At 47.5% G+C, this 16,269-nt stretch overlaps 1 protein-coding gene across 2 annotated transcripts in view; it reads left to right on the forward strand.

Annotated features, from left to right (window-relative positions):
• The window catches only part of LOC123768912 (dynein axonemal heavy chain 7), a 339,155-nt gene that overhangs the window by 127,985 nt on the left and 194,901 nt on the right, over positions 1 to 16,269 (forward strand). For both annotated transcript variants that reach the window (XM_069309142.1, XM_069309143.1), the window contains 4 exons: positions 544 to 818; positions 5,019 to 5,223; positions 11,397 to 11,537; positions 15,354 to 15,533. In XM_069309142.1, coding sequence (XP_069165243.1) covers positions 544 to 818; positions 5,019 to 5,223; positions 11,397 to 11,537; positions 15,354 to 15,533 — 801 coding nt within the window. The remainder of the gene's footprint in view (positions 1 to 543; positions 819 to 5,018; positions 5,224 to 11,396; positions 11,538 to 15,353; positions 15,534 to 16,269) is intronic.

The raw sequence follows: 16,269 nt of genomic DNA on the forward strand, positions 1-16,269 counted from the left end.
CCCCCATTGAATACATTATAACTTGACCCCTTCCTAATGTTTTTACCTTGACATCCTTAAAGTTTTCTGGGGACAGTACCTATGGTTTATATTCAACTGTCGTAGTACTATATACAATTGTAAATAGTGTTTAGCTGATGAAGTTCAATCAAAGATTAAACTGTCATATAAATATATAGCTACAGGTAAGTAAGAAAGTGGATTGCATGAAACTCCTATATGTAACTAGCAGTTTTCTTCATTTTGAATGTAAACTTTCATTGTCCTTTCAGTTTTCCATTATATTATATTAAAAGCATTTGTTTGCGATCAGAAATATTGCTTTGACACATGCACACCTGGTGTAATTGGCTCTAGAACCCCAGTGAAGGCTGTACTGAATATTAAATGAAACTACTATTTGAGAACCAATAGTATTGTAAGAAAAAATCAGCTGATGTACATTATACATAATTCACAAACTTTAGTAGTCTGGTATGGCATTTCCCATTTTCTATATAAAGAAGGTTTAATGTAAAATTTGATTTTAATTTAACATTACAGAGTGAAGTTCGGACTCTTATTTCCATGCTTAGAAAAAGTGATCTAGACAGCAGTAGGCAATCTGTCAGTACACCTCATTCTCCAGAGACTCCTGGCACCCCTTCAACCCCAGCATCATCCAGAGTGAGCACAACCTCCGCTATTCCTCCTAATCCATCTCGTCATTCACTCTCCACCCTCATAGTGGTTACGGTATATGCAAGAGACATTCTCATTGACCTGCTCAGTCGAGCTGTTTGTGATGAGGAATCATTTGCTTGGCTTGCTCAGCTCAGGTAAACTAATTATTTCTAACTAAAGTATTTTTTCCAATAGTTTATTTATGCTTGATCAGTTGAAATTATTCGTGCTAAATTTATGCCTGTTATCTTTTCTGGAGAAGCCTTCTCTTACCTATCAGTGACTATGGGTTAGAGAGAGATCTAGCTTTTATAACATTCCCCCCTCCTCCCTCACCCATCCCCCACCTCCTGGCCATTGATACCTGGCATGCTAATTACTTCTCTCAGCATTAACATTTTCATTATATTTTTTCTTAAAGCTGTGGTTGGAATTGGCTTCAACTTCTTTTTTCAGTGCATTTCCCCTACCGACCACCCATTCAGGGAAAGAGAACTGCCTTATATGTCTTTGACTCTGTTGTGTGTCCAGCTTCCACTGATGTCCCCTTGCCTTACCCCATTTTAAATAGGCTTCCTTTGTCAACTTTGTTTACTCCCCTCGGGATCTTGTATGTGTTTTTCTTTCCTCTAAGGTTGTGAAGGGTGAGTTCCCCCTCAACCTGTCCTGATAACTGAGGCCTCTCAATTTTGGTACTAATCTAATTGCAAACCTCTGAACTTTCTCAAGTTTCTCTTTATACTTCACAAGGTGTGGGTTCTGTGCTGGTGCTACGTAAAGGTCTTTCATAGGCATTGTGTATAGACTCAAAAGCCATACAAAATGGTTGGTTTAGATTCTTGAATGATACTTATGTTGCCAATTTCCCATATGCTGCTGATGCTACTCTTGTCCCATTGATCTTGTGTTAATGTTGGAATTATGTCTCTTCTCAGGTCTTATTCCCTTCTTGTTTCTGGTAATTGCCTTCCCTGTATGTTATATTTAAATACATGTATCTTATCTTATTTCTTATCATTAAGAAATGAGAGAGAGGTGCAAACTAAAAAGGGAATGGCACTCCCTCTAGAGGTGAAGAAAACAAATAGTAGAACACCTCAAATGCTCCACTCTATCCCAACAACGATAAGGAAGGCTTTGTAGGGAAATAGAAATGATCGAGCTCAAGCTGAAAGAATCATATAAAATCCAAGAGAGGCAGAGAGAGGAAAAGGCCATAAGTGAAATTGAGAGGAACCAAAATATTTCTTGTATGTAAAAACAAGAAGGAAAACTACATCCAGCATTGGGCCCTTGTGTGCAAAGGTGATGGAACTTTCAGAGATGACAGCAAGGAAATGAGTGAAATACTGAGGCTTCAGTACAATTCTGTTTTCAGTGAACCCTTCCTCAGTCAATGCAAACATTGACATGTATGAATTCACTTCCTCTGCAAGGTCATTTACATAAATTAAAAAGAGCAATGGTCCTTGGACCATTGTGGAACACCACTTCATATCCCTCTCTAGCCTGACATATCCTCCCAAGTATGACCCTTTGATTACTGTTTGGCAACTACTCCCATACCTAGTCCAGTGCCATTCCGGTTATTTCTGCTCGTCTCTTCATCATGTTTATTAGTCTTTCATGAGGAACTGTGTCAAAAGCTTTCTGGCATTCTAAGAAAATGCATCTACCCATCCTTTCTTTTGTCTTATTTTAGTGACCCTGTCATAGTTCATCTTGGGTAAACCCAGGTGCAGGGTAGCTGATACATTACCTTTTCTTTGCAGGCAATGAGTCACAATAACGTGACTGAAGATATGATGACAAAGATACATTATATTTTTGGGTTTTGGCCTACCTCAACGACTGGCTGTTGTGTGCACAACAGCAGGTATGCTTGTCTGCTGGCCAGGAATCTGGTTCTTTCCCAGCTCACCAGATTCAGGTTCCTGGTGACCTGGTGGAAGTCCCAGTTGGTTCCGTCCCAGATTCAAACCTGGTTGGGCCTAACTTCGGATTGTCCTTTGGCCTTGCTGCAGCACTACCATCTGCTGGTGTTGATGGGATGGATGATTCGGCAGTTGCTTGAGTAGCTGTGCAGGAGTCTGAACTTTGCCCTTTTGGTTTACCTGTTGGGCAGGCTTTGGTTTTGGAGGCTGTTCTGGTTCCTTTGGGGCAGCCCCTTTCGCCGCTCTCATAATCGTTGAGTGCAGACTCGGGTAGCGCTGTGCCATCTGCTGCATTGCTTGCTTCCTCTAAGAGTGTTTTGGGGGTTAGGGTCCCTGGCTCGATGTGTTCACAGACACCTTGGCTGACAGTTGGGGGCTTTGTGATCAGTGTTTACCAGTCCAGCAAGGGGCGATGGTGCCCTTCCCTTTGTCGGTCATACAGTTTGGCGCCAGAGTTTGCGGCTGTGTTCCAGGCACTGCGGAGAGTTCAGATTACTTTGGGCTTGGTGATCTAGCTCCATTCGGACTTTTCCTCAGTGATTCATTCTCAATGGGGGAGGGGGGTGTCTTTAGTTGGTAGCTCTTTTGGGCTGGTCACTTGGAGTAGCTCGTCTGCCGAGTTCTCGGGTTTGCATCTCTGTGCTATTCATGTCTAGGAAGTGTCCAACATCCTGGCCAATGGTCTGTTCTGGTGCCTTCTTCCATGGAATGGACTGTCAATGCCGCTTCTTTGCTCTGGCTTTGCTGTACATTCAGGCACTCAGACGTCAACCTCTTGGCATATGCCTCTTTACATGGTGCCAGTTCCCAACTGCGAAGCCTTTGCAATGGATGCTTTTTGAACATCTTTCAGCACCTCCACCTCTTTCAGAGGATTGGGCGAGTAACGTACCTTGCTGGTTCGACCTTCTCTTCTACTGTATGTGTTTGGACTTTTTGTTTCATCTTTATCGCAGTTGGTATGGTGATCAGATGGCTAGATTAGTGGGGTCCCAACTTCGGTCTTCTTCCCGGCGACAGTATGAGTTTTTTTGGTGGTCTTTTTTCTATTTTCTTTCTTTACCGTTCCTCTTCAGGTTCTGAGCAGGTTGTTTTGTACTTTGTTTCTTGGCAGTTTCTTGATTGGAATCTCATGCTGAATACTGTCGCCTCTTATTGTGCAGCATCGACAGAGCTGATCCAGCTTGCATTTGGGGTTGATTATTCTTTGGCCCCATTTCACAAGCTTTCTCACACCTTGTTTTGCCTCCAGCCTGCTCATGTGCCACATAAGCATGCCTGGTCTCTGGGCTGGTTTCATTCATTTCTCTTCTGCTTGTTTTACAGTGGCCTCCCTCAGTCAAGGATTTTTTGTTGAAAGTGGTGTTTTACTTTTTTAAGGCCTACAGTTATCGGGTTGATCTTTATGCTCTTCTTAGGCACCGGGGGTTTTGTTCCTTTGGCCCTCGTGGGTGCTCTGTTCGGTTGCAGCCATTATTTGGACATCGTTATTACAGATCTTGTTTTCTGGTGAAGAATGAATCGGCAGACTTCCAGATGCCCGCTGGTTTGGTTGGGGGTGCATCATGCACTTTGTCTGGTGGTGGCTTTTTGCTGCTACCTTCGTGCCACCAGTTCTGCTTCGGTGGATTCATTATGGATTGATCCAGTTTCCCTGATTCCTTGTTTCAGGGCTTGAGTTTCTCAGGTCGTCCACAGTATAATTAAGTCTAGCCAGACTGCGATCTACCCTCATGCCCATGATGTCTGTAAATAGTCCACTTTGATGGAAGTTTGCTATCATGTCTTGGGCCTATATTTGGGCGCGGGGGTTTTGGAGGTTTTTTGGAGGTCATTCCTTTTTCTTTCTGTCCCTTCTTAGGTTTGCTGTATTTTGTTGGTGTGGTCTTGTCCTTGTCTTGTGGGGATTCGACTGATGCCAAATTCTGACATTAGCATATCAGCCTGGATAGCTCCGGAGGAGCCTCTGGGACTCGCCCAGAAAATGGCGTTTCATTACATTCAACACTGGTTTTTTGAGGGACGGGTGCTCATGTTTGAGGAATGGGTGCTCTTTTTTTAAGTAGACCTAAGAATATTTAATTTTTTTTTGTGCCTTCTACAAAATTAATAGTACAAAATGTAAAAATTGTTGGCTGCAACAGTCCATTTTTGTATGTTTAACCAAATTATTGCTATATATATATATTATCATTTTAGGAGGCTGGGTTGCACTCTGTAGTGCAACCCAGAAGCCATGCACTTAGCTTCTCAAACTTTGTATAAGAGCTTAGCTCCTCACACAGTAGAACCACTTGGCTACCACAAAAAATGGACATTTCTTGGCACTAGATTTAAATGACACCTATTAATACAACAAAAAATTCACATGGCATAAATTATTAACTTGTGACATTACAGTACATTAATCTTTTGTGCCAGGTGCTATCTAAATGAAGATGAAATAGAAGCAAGGATGCTTTACTGTTCTCTGCCTTGGGGTTGGGAATACATTGGAGCAGAGGGCCGCTTAGTGGTAACTCCCCTCACTTGCCGTGCTCAACATGCCCTGGTTACGGCCTACCAAGCACATCTGGGAGGAGCACCAGAAGGGCCTGCTGGCACTGGAAAGACAGAAACAGTCAAGGTATGTACAAGAAATCCAGTATTTCTGGAAAGAGCTTCCCAGTGACTCACTGAACCTTTGTGACTTCAGTATGGCCTACAGGAGACCAGAGCTAGAACTTGGCCCCCCTCACAAGGAGGGGGCCAAGTACCGTCAAGGGGCAAGTGTCATCTCGCAGGGAGCGAGTGACAATTCACCACCCCACAGGAAAAAGCCTCCAGAAAATCAGCAAAGCCTTAGACATCTGGAAAGTTCACAGAAAACAAAACTTTGAAAAGTCTCCACAAATGATTCACTCAGTCATGTTCAAAACTAGTTAGTACTGATCACTACCACCAGGCAGTCTGACCTCAGCCCACATCTGACTTCCCTAAACAGGCATTTCTGTTGCAGATGTTATGGCATTAAGTTCTACCTGTAGTGCTCTGGTCCACATGTCATTGGCATGCTCCACTATTTAAAGCTAGGTGTTGGCATCCTCCTTCTCTGAGTGCCTGCTAATGCTGCCCTTGCTTATGGTTCTTTCTGGTGCTTTTGAAGTTTGCCCAATTGACACTGCCATTGGGTGTTATCTGGCTCATTTTATCAGCTCCTGGTCCCATAATTCATGGGTTTTAAGGGTTGTCTTCCTTGGATTGCATTATTGTTAGTCGATCTCTCCCCCATTCTTGGAGTCATGTCTTGGGTGTCACTAGTCCTCACCCAGCACTGCTTTGGGTCATTTTGAGTTGCTGTTCATGTCATGTTTTGAGTTTTTTTTAAAAAACTTCATTGTTTATCTTCTTTTCTGGGGGGGAGCCCCATTTGCTTCCCGGAGCTATTCAGGGTGAATGGATATGTATAACTTTATGGCATCAGTCAATGTGCATGGAGTTCTTGCCTACCGGGGACCATGAACCAGAACCTGACCCCCCCCCCCCACTCAAGAGAGACACGAGTAGCAATAGGGGGGGCACCTCAGCGGGATCATGCCAGGGCTCGAGGTTCTTTCTCTCGTGGTAGGCCAGTGGTGTCAGTTTCGGTGCTGTCTGTTTCTGTTCAGTGCGGGGATCGCCCTTTGTGCCGTTTGGGTGCTCGTAACGTGCGTCAGCCCTTTCACGGTTCGTCCCATTGATGGGGCAGGGGGAGGCTTGCTCTGTTTGCTCACGCCTGGTCCCACGATTCATGGACCTATCGGGTTGTTTTTGTGGGGCTTGTGGTGGTGTTGAGTGGCTCCTCCATTGGGAGTTCAAGGCTGGCAGGGCAGGCCACTTCTGCGCTCTTGTCAAGTCGTCTTGGAGTGGGTTTGCTTGGGCATGGTCAAAACGTCCTCATCCCTCAGGTGGATCTCCCGCCTGTTTCTGGTCGTGAAATGGGACTGCGCGGACCTCCGGTTCATTCTAGTCTTGTCTTGTCTGAACCCATGGGTTTATTGCCCCTCCTTTCAGATGACTACTCTGTCCCAGGGCCATTTCTGTTGGAGCCAGGTATTTGGATAGTGTCCCTGGTTCTCCAGGATGCGTTTTGGCATGTCCCGTTTCATCCGCGGTTCAGGGACTGGCTCGGTTTTCTGGTGGGACGTCAAGGTACCGCTTTTGTTGCCTTCCATTTGGCTTGAATCTGGCACCTCGCATTTTCACTCGCCTTACTTGGGTCGTGGTGGCCCGCCTGCATCTGTTAAGTGTTCAGGTTCTGGCCTACATCGACGACTGCCTGGTTTGTGCTCCCATCCTGACCGCGTGTCGGCTCGCCAGGGATTTCGTTCTTTCCCAGCTCACCGGGTTTGGGTTTTAGGTGAACTAGCAGAAGTCCCATCGGGTTCCTTCTAAGGTTTGGTCTTGGCTGGGTCTTGTGTGGGATGCTTGGACTGCTTCCTTGTCTCTTCCTCCGGTGGCTCTGCTTCGTCTGCATTCCCGCCTTTGTTTCTGAGGGGCTCCCGCGTAGCGTGGCGGTTGCTCGAGGGTTTGTGTGGGAGTTTGAAATTTGCCATGATGGTCTACCCGCCAGGTCAGGTGTGGCTTCGTCAGCTGTTCTGATTCTTTCGGGGATCCCCCTTCTGACTCTCTCGCGACCGCTGGGTTCAGCCTCCAGGGGCCTTGCGTCGGTTACTGTGTCGCCGGCTTCCTCCTTGGGTTTTTTGGGCTTCAGTGCCTTGGCGTCTACCCGAGCCCTCACTCGATGTGTTCACGAACGTGTCGTCTCCTGTTTGAAGCTTTGTGACTAGTGCTCACTAGGCTGGCTAGGGGCAGTGGGTTCCATCCCTCTGTCTAGCTCACAGCATGGCGTGGAAGTTCGCGGCTGTGTGGATGTTGCTCCATAGGATTCGGGTCTCTCGCAGATCGACGGTCCGGCTCCATTTAGACTGTTTCCCGGTTGTTCATTACCAGAACCACGGGGGTTCGAGGTGGTCCTTGGCATCGAACCAAGGTCGCTGATCGCTGCGAGTGATTCGTCTGGTGAGTTCTCGGGATTTGGCTCTCCTGGCAGTTCACATTCGGGGGGGGGGGGGGGGGGGTCCAATGTCCTGGCAGATGGCCTGTCCAATGTCCTGGCAGATGGCCTGTCCTGATTCATTCTATGTCCACGGAATGAATGGTTGACACCGACTCGTTCTGTTGGCTCTGCCGGGCTTTCAGGCCTCCGGAAGTGGATATCACCTGTGTCGGCGTGGTTGTGGCATCTTTTGGTATTTGTGGCGGCCTTCCCCAACTGTGAGGCAGTCAGGGTCAATGCCTTCAGGCAGGACTGGGTGAGGTGAGGTTACCTGTACCTCTTTCCCCCGGATCAGCTGTTGCTCCAAGTTCTGGCCCGCTTGGAGACTTACCAGGGAAGAGTAGTCCTCTTGGCTGCTTGGTGGCCAGCCCAGCCTTGGTTTCAGGTGCTGCTAGCTCGGTGTCTGAACCTGACGGTCTTCCCGCAGCTCCGCCTCTCAGAAGATTTGTCCTGCCCGATACGAGGCTGGTTCCCTCGAGTCTTTGCGTCTTGTCTTTCAGACTCGAGTTTATCACCATTTGTATGGGGTGCAGGTGGCTTCGTTGCTCGTCTCCCATCTGCATGCCTCGTCTTGGCAGCAGTATGAGGTTTTCTGGTGGTCCTTCTGGTTTATCCTATCACTGCATTGGTATACTTCGGTCTCTGATAGGGTTGTTTTGACTTTTCCTATCGTGGTTGTGTCAGGACCGTCATCTTATGCCAAATACTGTCGCCTCCTATCGTGCGGCGCTGGTGGAGCTGCTCCAGCTCGCGTTCGGTATTGATGTTACGTCTGCTCTGTTCTGCAAGTTTTCTCGTGTGTTTTTTCACCTCTGGCCTGCTCATGCAGCGCCTAAACGCTCCTGGTCCTTGCACTGGGTGCTCTCTTTCCTCTCTTCTCCTTGGTTTGTGGTGGCCCCTTCAGTTCAGGATTGTTTTCCAAGGCTCTTTTTCCTGTTAGCATTGGCCTATGGGGGTCGGGTCATGGAGCTTCATGCTCTCCTCCGGCGCAGGGATTTCTGCTCATTTGGACCTGGTGGTAGGTTTGTTTGGTTGCAGCTGTCTCCTTTTATTCTGGCGAAGAATGAAATGGCTGCTTTCCGGAGAGGTCCTTGGGTTGTTGATGGTTGTGATGCTTGGTTGGTCAGGCTGGGGGTGCATCATGTCTTGTGTCTGGTTGCGGCTCTCCGCCGTTATTTGCCAGCCACGGCTTCAGTGGCCGGGGATGTGCTTTGGGTTGATCCCATTTCCCTTCTTCTGTTCCCGGGCTCGGGTCTCCTAGGGCGTCCGCAGGATTATTTAGGCTAGCCCGCCTGCGGTCTATCCTCGTGCCCATGACGTTCGTAAGTTTGCTGCTTTGGCTGCCGTCTTTGGCAACATGTTTTAGGTTGACATTCGGGCACAGGATTTTTGGAAGTCGAACAGGGTCCTGGCCGCTCGCTACCTTGTCAATGTCCCTGGTCCTCATAGGGCCTGCATTGCATTGGGTCGGCGGTTGTAGCCAGTTGTCTTGGCTTCATGTTAAAGAGTGAGGAATGACCGCTGCCAGGGTAAGTCCCTGTTTTTTCCTTGTCTTTGGGTAGTTGGCTCCATGGAACCGACAAGGCTCCCCCCAGAAGTGGGGAGTAATGAAACGTCCCTGTAATGAAACGCCGTTTTCTGGGTGAGTCCTGAAGGCTCCCTGGCATCCCTCCCTCCCTCTCAGTCAGCGGTGTTTTTGCGTATCATGACATCCAGCCTAAGAACTGAAGGGTGGATCGTAGGCGTGGGAGTCTGGGGCTCCCCCTCCGAGGGAGGAGGGAGGGTTTGCGCAGACAGCGTCGCGGCAACATGATGTCATGCTTGTTTGCTAATTTTCGTTTGGAAGTTCTGTCCACTCATTCGGCTTTTGACAGCAATAGTTTCACCAGAATAGGGGTTTGTTTTGGGGCGCCTACCTTTCTGGGTGTCAGATCCGGTCGATGGCAGACATAGAATGCTCCCAACCACACGGGTTTCTGCAGGCCATTGCTCCTCATCCCTCTCTGAGGGGGCCAGGTTATGGTCGTGGTCCCTGGTAGGCAAGAACTTCATGCACATTAACTGATGCCAGAAAGTTATACATATCCATATCAGCCTGGATAGCTCCGGGGAACCGACAGGGCTCCCCTCCCCACAGAAAGATGATGACAAAATACAATATCCACTCGATTTAATGGCCTATATGGGGCTGTACCCTGGTCGTTATTTCTGGAGCTCCGGTATTTCCGAAGTTAAGTGTCGGTAATTTTTCAAGTAACATTCAGGTAAGATATATTTTGTGCAGACAGCCACTGCGTCCACCACTCTAGTGCCTTCTATCCTGTGACGTTACAGATTCAAGGCACATTGCTTTGATTTGTCATGAGGCTGGAGTATTCATTCCGTGACTGTTGGACATATCTGCACAATCAAGGAACATCCATTTACCATGTTGTCTCCAAATGCACTCGTTGTGTCAGTGATGGCTGACTGGTGGGTGGATGGGCAGGCAGGCAGGCAGGCAGAGCTTGGGAGGGAGAGGCAAGGAGGGAGGCAGGCAGAGCTTGAGAGGGAGACAGGGAGGGGAGAGGCAAGGAGGGAGGTATGGAGGGAGAGGCAAGGAGGGAGGCAGGCAGGAAGAAGCTGGGAGGTAGGCAGGGAGGGAGGCAGGCAGGCAGTGCTTGGGAGGGAGGCAGGGAGGGAGAGGCAAGGAGGCAGGCAGGCAGGCAGGCAGGCAGAGCTTGGGAGGCAGGGAGGGAGAGGCAAGGAGGCAGGCAGGCAGGCAGAGCTTGGGAGAGAGGCAGGCAGAGGCTGGGTGGTAGGCAGGGAGGGAGAGGATGGAGATGGATGATAGGATGGAGATTGATGGATAAATGGATTGAGGGAGGAAGGGAGAGAGGGATGGCGCGATGGACGTTGACTTGAGGTGAAGCAGAGACAGCGTGTGTATGGGAAGTATGGGGGGGTGGGGGGGGAAGTGTGTCAGTGGTGGGGAAGGGACCGGCTCACTGATAAGCCTAACAAACTTGACCCAGTTAACCAGATGTTTCTTAACTAAATTCTGGATGTTTTTCCATCCAGAATTTTCCATCTGGTTTGAATATTCCTAATATTATTAGGATAATAAAAAGTTTTAAATTGTTTCATGAATGCTTTTTTGTATTAGATGGAGATTCTCCAGGCTGTCGCTGGCTGGCTGGCAATCTACTGAGCCATTTCCCAGAAAGGGTCTTGAGGGGGGAGGTAGGAAGTGAGGGAGTGGGGGAAAGCAGGAGTGAGGGAGTGGGGAAAGAGGTGCAGTGAGGGTGAGGGAAGGGAGGATAGAGGTAGGCAGCCTGCTTGCCATACGAGGACCTCCCTGATGCCAAAACAAACCCAATACCAACCTTCGGTAATATCGACCGCCAGACCGTTATGAGGCTCTAAATACCGGTCTCCCAAACCGGTCGTTATTACCGGCAGATTGGTAATAACTCCCAGGTTCCCTGCGCTTCTGCGAGGGAGCCTGGTTCTCACTCTGTTCCCTTGTAGGCCAAAGAGAACTTCTACAACAACTGTGACATATTAGTATAGAGGATTTTCAGCAAGATAGCTTCAGGTAGCCACTGGGGCACCTCCAGAAAGAGGCATTTCATTACATTCAATGCTTGTTTTTTGTGTTAATGCTTATAGGAAATTGCATTTGATAGTTAAAAATGTATTACAAAATGTTAGCAATTTCATTAGGCATCAATCTTTTGCAGGACTTGGCTCGGTCACTGGCCATGAACTGTCTTGTATTCAACTGTTCTGATGACTTGGATTTTATTGCCATGGGAAAGTTCTTCACTGGAGTTGCTGCATCTGGAAGCTGGGCTTGCTTTGATGAGTTCAACAGACTTGAGGTTAGTGAAGAGTAGAGGTCACAGTGAAGTGTCTGAAACGAGTGCATGTTTGGCAAGTCTATTTAACGTAGAAATTATTACCATTATCAATGACTGGGTGACTTGCCGTAACTCATAGGGTAGATCATCATAGGTTCGTAAATATTAGGTTAGGCTGGTGAGCTATGCGAGTTAGAACTCGGTTGCAACTCTCACATAATTCAGCATGGCGGAGGAAACTGCCTCTTTCTACTTGCCTTCATGTTACATCACCTATAAGTATAACATATCACTCTGCATATCACCTATATGCCAGCCAACCCAGACGTATGTCTGGAAAGTACCCACCGTCACCCTCCACCCAGCCCCAGAACCCCAGGCAGGTGTTCCTGCTGGCTCTGGTTATCTGTGGGTGACTAGCAGTTATGCTGCTGACCTCCAATTCCAATCCTCAGTGACAGAAGATGTGATGTCACCAGCAGGAGTATAAGTACTCCTGACCCCGCTCACCACTGTAGTTCTTTTCACCTTTATTGTTTTGTATTAACGTAAGTTCATTCATGTAATTTACTGTTATTATTATATACTTTCTCGTGTGCTAGCCAAGTGTATGTGAACAGATAGTTTCAGATATTATTTTTCATGTGTTTGTTCATATTTAATATAAGAGTAAATTGCATTAAGGTTTCATCTGATTGTTCATTATATCCAGTGCACTGCAAGGGCCAAAGCAGCACTTCTTTTATTAATGCGAGGTGCGAGCCACATTACATCTGCCCAGTATAGCTGCGCTACTGCGTCACGTCACACAACTAAAAGTGTTTTAGAAGTGGTGTCGTAGAATTGTCTAAACTATCTGAAAAACAAATTTCACCACAATGGTTAACACATACTACATTACAGTAATAGAAAACAGCCCTGCAAATTTGCCATGTACAACAGCTGATCGGCATACCAGTTGCACCACCAACACTAAGCGGCTAGTTGTTGAACTATGGGTTCGTGGGGAGGAACTATCATTTATATTTTACAATAATTTAGCGTATATTTCAATATTTTATTTGAGTAAATGAAGAATGGCAAGCACATCTTTTTGTTTATACAATCATATGGTACAACTTACTGGTAAGAGTTTATGGAAATTCTTTCAGCAGTATTTGTCATTTGATATTATCATTCTATATTACCAGTATTTCTGTGAAAAGTTTTTATCATTGTGTTTGCGCTACCAAGTGCATGTTGTAACCTTTGAGTAATACCAATAAAAGAAACTTGGGCAATAGTTTAGCAGAGGTAAGAGGTTGACATGGCTGCTGAAAAAACTAATTCTAACACCTTGATACCTGGTTGATACCTGGTTGATACCTGGTTGATGGGGTTCTGAGAGTTCTTTTACTCCCCAAGCCCGGCCCGAGGCCAGACTTGACTTGTGAGAGTTTGGTCCACCAGGCTGTTGCTTGGAGCGGCCCGCAGGCTTACATACCCACCACAGCCCGGTTGGTCCGGCACTCCTTGAAGGAAACAATCTAGTTTCCTCTTGAAGATGTCCACGGTTGTTCCTGTAATATTTCTGATGCTCGCTGGTAGGACATTGAACAACCGTGGGCCTCTGATGTTCATACAGTGTTCTCTGATTGTGCCCATGGCACCTCTGCTCTTCACTGGTTCTATTCTGCATTTTCTTCCATGTCGTTCACTCCAGTACGTTGTTATTTTACTGTGCAGATTTGGGACCTGTCCCTCCAGTATTTTCCATGTGTATATTACCACCTTAACCTGATGTGGTAAATATTCATTAAACAAGTGTGTATACTTATGAGATACCATAGTTTTTCTTTCCATACAGTAGGACAGGGAAAGTGGTGCCTTATTTTGGGGGAGTCGTCTTATTCAGTGAATATAGGCCTAAACCTGAATTCTCAAAATTTTAGGGGTTGATCTATGTGCTAGATTGACTTTTATTCCATCATATACAGCATACCTAGTTTTCAATGACTCTGATGCCTCGGTCCATCCTGGGAGCTTCCATCAGGAAATTGTGACAGGAAAAGTTTCTCCATGAAGTTTCGCCGCACCGCCACCTATGCGGCGACCGGTTCCTGTTGCCTCTGGGGACGTCGTACTTTTGTCCCTGTTTTTTTTATTTTCAATTGCCTGATGGGGGTCTACCTAGTGTGGCTATAGTTCCACTGGTAGTGTTTGGTGGCCCTCTGCTAGGCCCCTGTGATTGTACACATCGCAGGGGTTTTCAGTGTTGGCATCTACCCCTTGTTAGTTTTAGGTGTTTACCGGTTAGCAACACCTTGCCCGGGCTTCCTGTAGCAGTCAGCCTACGGGCCCTGAAAAACCCTGTTGGGCCTCGGTGGATCATTGAATGTGTCTTCTGGGTTCCAACCCGTCTTGTGTGGGTTCATTGGTTGCTGTGCCCTTGTCTCCGGGTGACAGTCGCCACTTATACCTCCATCATGCTGCCTGTTGGGTCATTGACACCTTGACCCGGAGTCTTGCGAGTTGTTCTCTGCTTGTTCTCCAGTACTCTCCTGGTGTTATTGCTGTTCAGAGTACAGGCGGCATCCGTGTTGCAAGCTAGGTTTAGGTTCCTGCCACGCTCTAGGTTGGTTTCCCACTCGGATGCCTTAGGGTCATCCCGTTTTGGTTAAGTGCTGTTCGCCCTTTTCCCTCCTTGTTCCCGGCTCCTGACCGACTGCGGGTTTTGGGGTCGGGGCAGGGTTTAGTTAGGGCCGAGAGACTGGCGGGGGCTGCCCCGTTCAGGTTGGGGACGGAGGTTTTCCAACCTGTTCCTCCTGCCAAGGTTTTTGGGTCTTACAGCGACCCTTTCTTGCTGCCTTTCCCCCTGGACTCTTCCTTTTCTTTAAGGGCGGAGGGTGTGGAGGACAGCTCTACTCCGGGGCCTCTGTTGCGGATTCCCGGGGCTGTGGGGTATGCCTGCTAGCAGTTCTGGGGCTGTTTGCCCCTGCCTGGGTTTTCTACTTCTGGGCAGAGTTTTTTTGTCCATCTAGTCTGCTTGCTTCCCACATTTGCTGGCGTGTTTTTGGCTCTATTGCGCCGGTCACGGCCCCCTGTTTCTGGTGCCCATTTTCTTCTGTCGGTTTCCCAACGTGGCCACCAGGGCGGCGTTGCGGTTTGTTTACATGCTCCTGGGTGTATGAGCTAGTGTCTTGGGGGAGTTTTTCACCTCTTTCAGGGGGTTTCTTTGCTTTTCTGGTGTTTTCTGCCTGTCTTCTGTTCCTCTGGGAACGCTTGGGTGTTGGTTTTCTTTAAAACCTCTCCGAAGGGGCTTGGTTCTGGCATTGGTCCCTGGTAGGTCTGAACTCCTTAGCTAATGTCCCAGTCTAATATAACATACATTAGCCCGATAAGCTCCAGGGAGTCTCCGAGGCTCACCCAGAAAATGGCGTTTCATTACATTCAACGCTGGTTTTTTAGAAAATTCCTATTTTGAATTGAACAGCATGTTTAAATTTATTAATGTGTCTTTGGGCTAGACCACTGGATGAATGAACATAGGCTGAGGATGAGTTGCTCTCAGCATGCCTATTGTACCTCTGCTTTTTAATGGGGGCAATTGGGCACATCCTGCCATGCACTCTGGTCATTGATGTTATTATTTCTTTGTGCAGATTTGTAACCAGTCCTTCTAATATTTTCCAAGTCTAGATTATTATGTATCTCTCCTGCCTGCGCTCCAGGAAATAAAGATATAATAACAAGCAAATTAAAAACAAGCAAATTAACTTGGTTTAGTCATGATTGGAATTTTGATAATAGTTGCACTTTAAGGATTTCAGTGCTCCACTAATATTAACTGTATTACAGGTGGGAGTATTAAGTGTAGCAGCCCAACAAATCCTGACATTGATAAGTGCTAGACGGGAGTTCAAAGACACTTTCAGCATGGAAGGGGGGCACCCTCTTGCTCTTAACCCAAAAGGTTTTATTGCTGTGACAATGAACCCACAGTATCGGGGTCGTGTTGCACTCCCTGACAATCTTAAGGTAAGTTTTATATATTGTACAGTAATGGTATTTCTGAGAAAGTTTCCTTTAGATGCTCTGTAACCAGGTATAAAATTATTTTTTCTGTGGGGAGCCCCTACGGCTCCCCCACATTGGGGGGTTCTGCCTAGTGGGCCTATAGTTTCCCTGATACTGTTTTGGTGGCCCTTTGCTAGGCCCCCGTGCTTGTACACATCCCAGGGGTTTTCAGTGTTATCATCTACCCCATGTTAGTTTGGGTTTTTAAACCGGTTAGCAACATCTTGCCCAGGCTTCCCGTAGTTGTTTCTGTTTGGGCCCTGGAAACCCCTGTCCGGGCTTGGTGGACCCATGGATGCGTCTCCCGAGTTCCAGCCTTCCTTGTGTGGGTTTGAAGGTTGCTGTGTGCCCTTGTCTCAGGGTGACAGTCACCTGTTTTGCCTCCATCATGCTGCCTGTTGGGTCAACGACACTTTTGACCCAGAGTCTTGCAAGTCGTGTTCTCTGCTAGTGCTCCAGTTTTATCCTGATGATGTTGCTGTTAGATACAGGCAGCATCCGCGTTGCATGTTAGGCTTAGATTACTGCAACGCACTAAATTGGTTCCCACCCGGATGCCCCGAGGCTGCCCCGTTTTGGTTTTCGGGAGCGGGACCTGGGGGCATTAGTCGCTTTGAATTTGGCTCCTTCCACGCTCCCTGGTCCTTCCCCTTTGGTTCATGCTGCACCTCCTCCCTGTGTGCGGCTCCCAATATTC

The sequence above is a fragment of the Procambarus clarkii genome, chromosome 64, assembly GCF_040958095.1.
Source record: "Procambarus clarkii isolate CNS0578487 chromosome 64, FALCON_Pclarkii_2.0, whole genome shotgun sequence".
Taxonomy (NCBI): domain Eukaryota; kingdom Metazoa; phylum Arthropoda; class Malacostraca; order Decapoda; family Cambaridae; genus Procambarus; species Procambarus clarkii.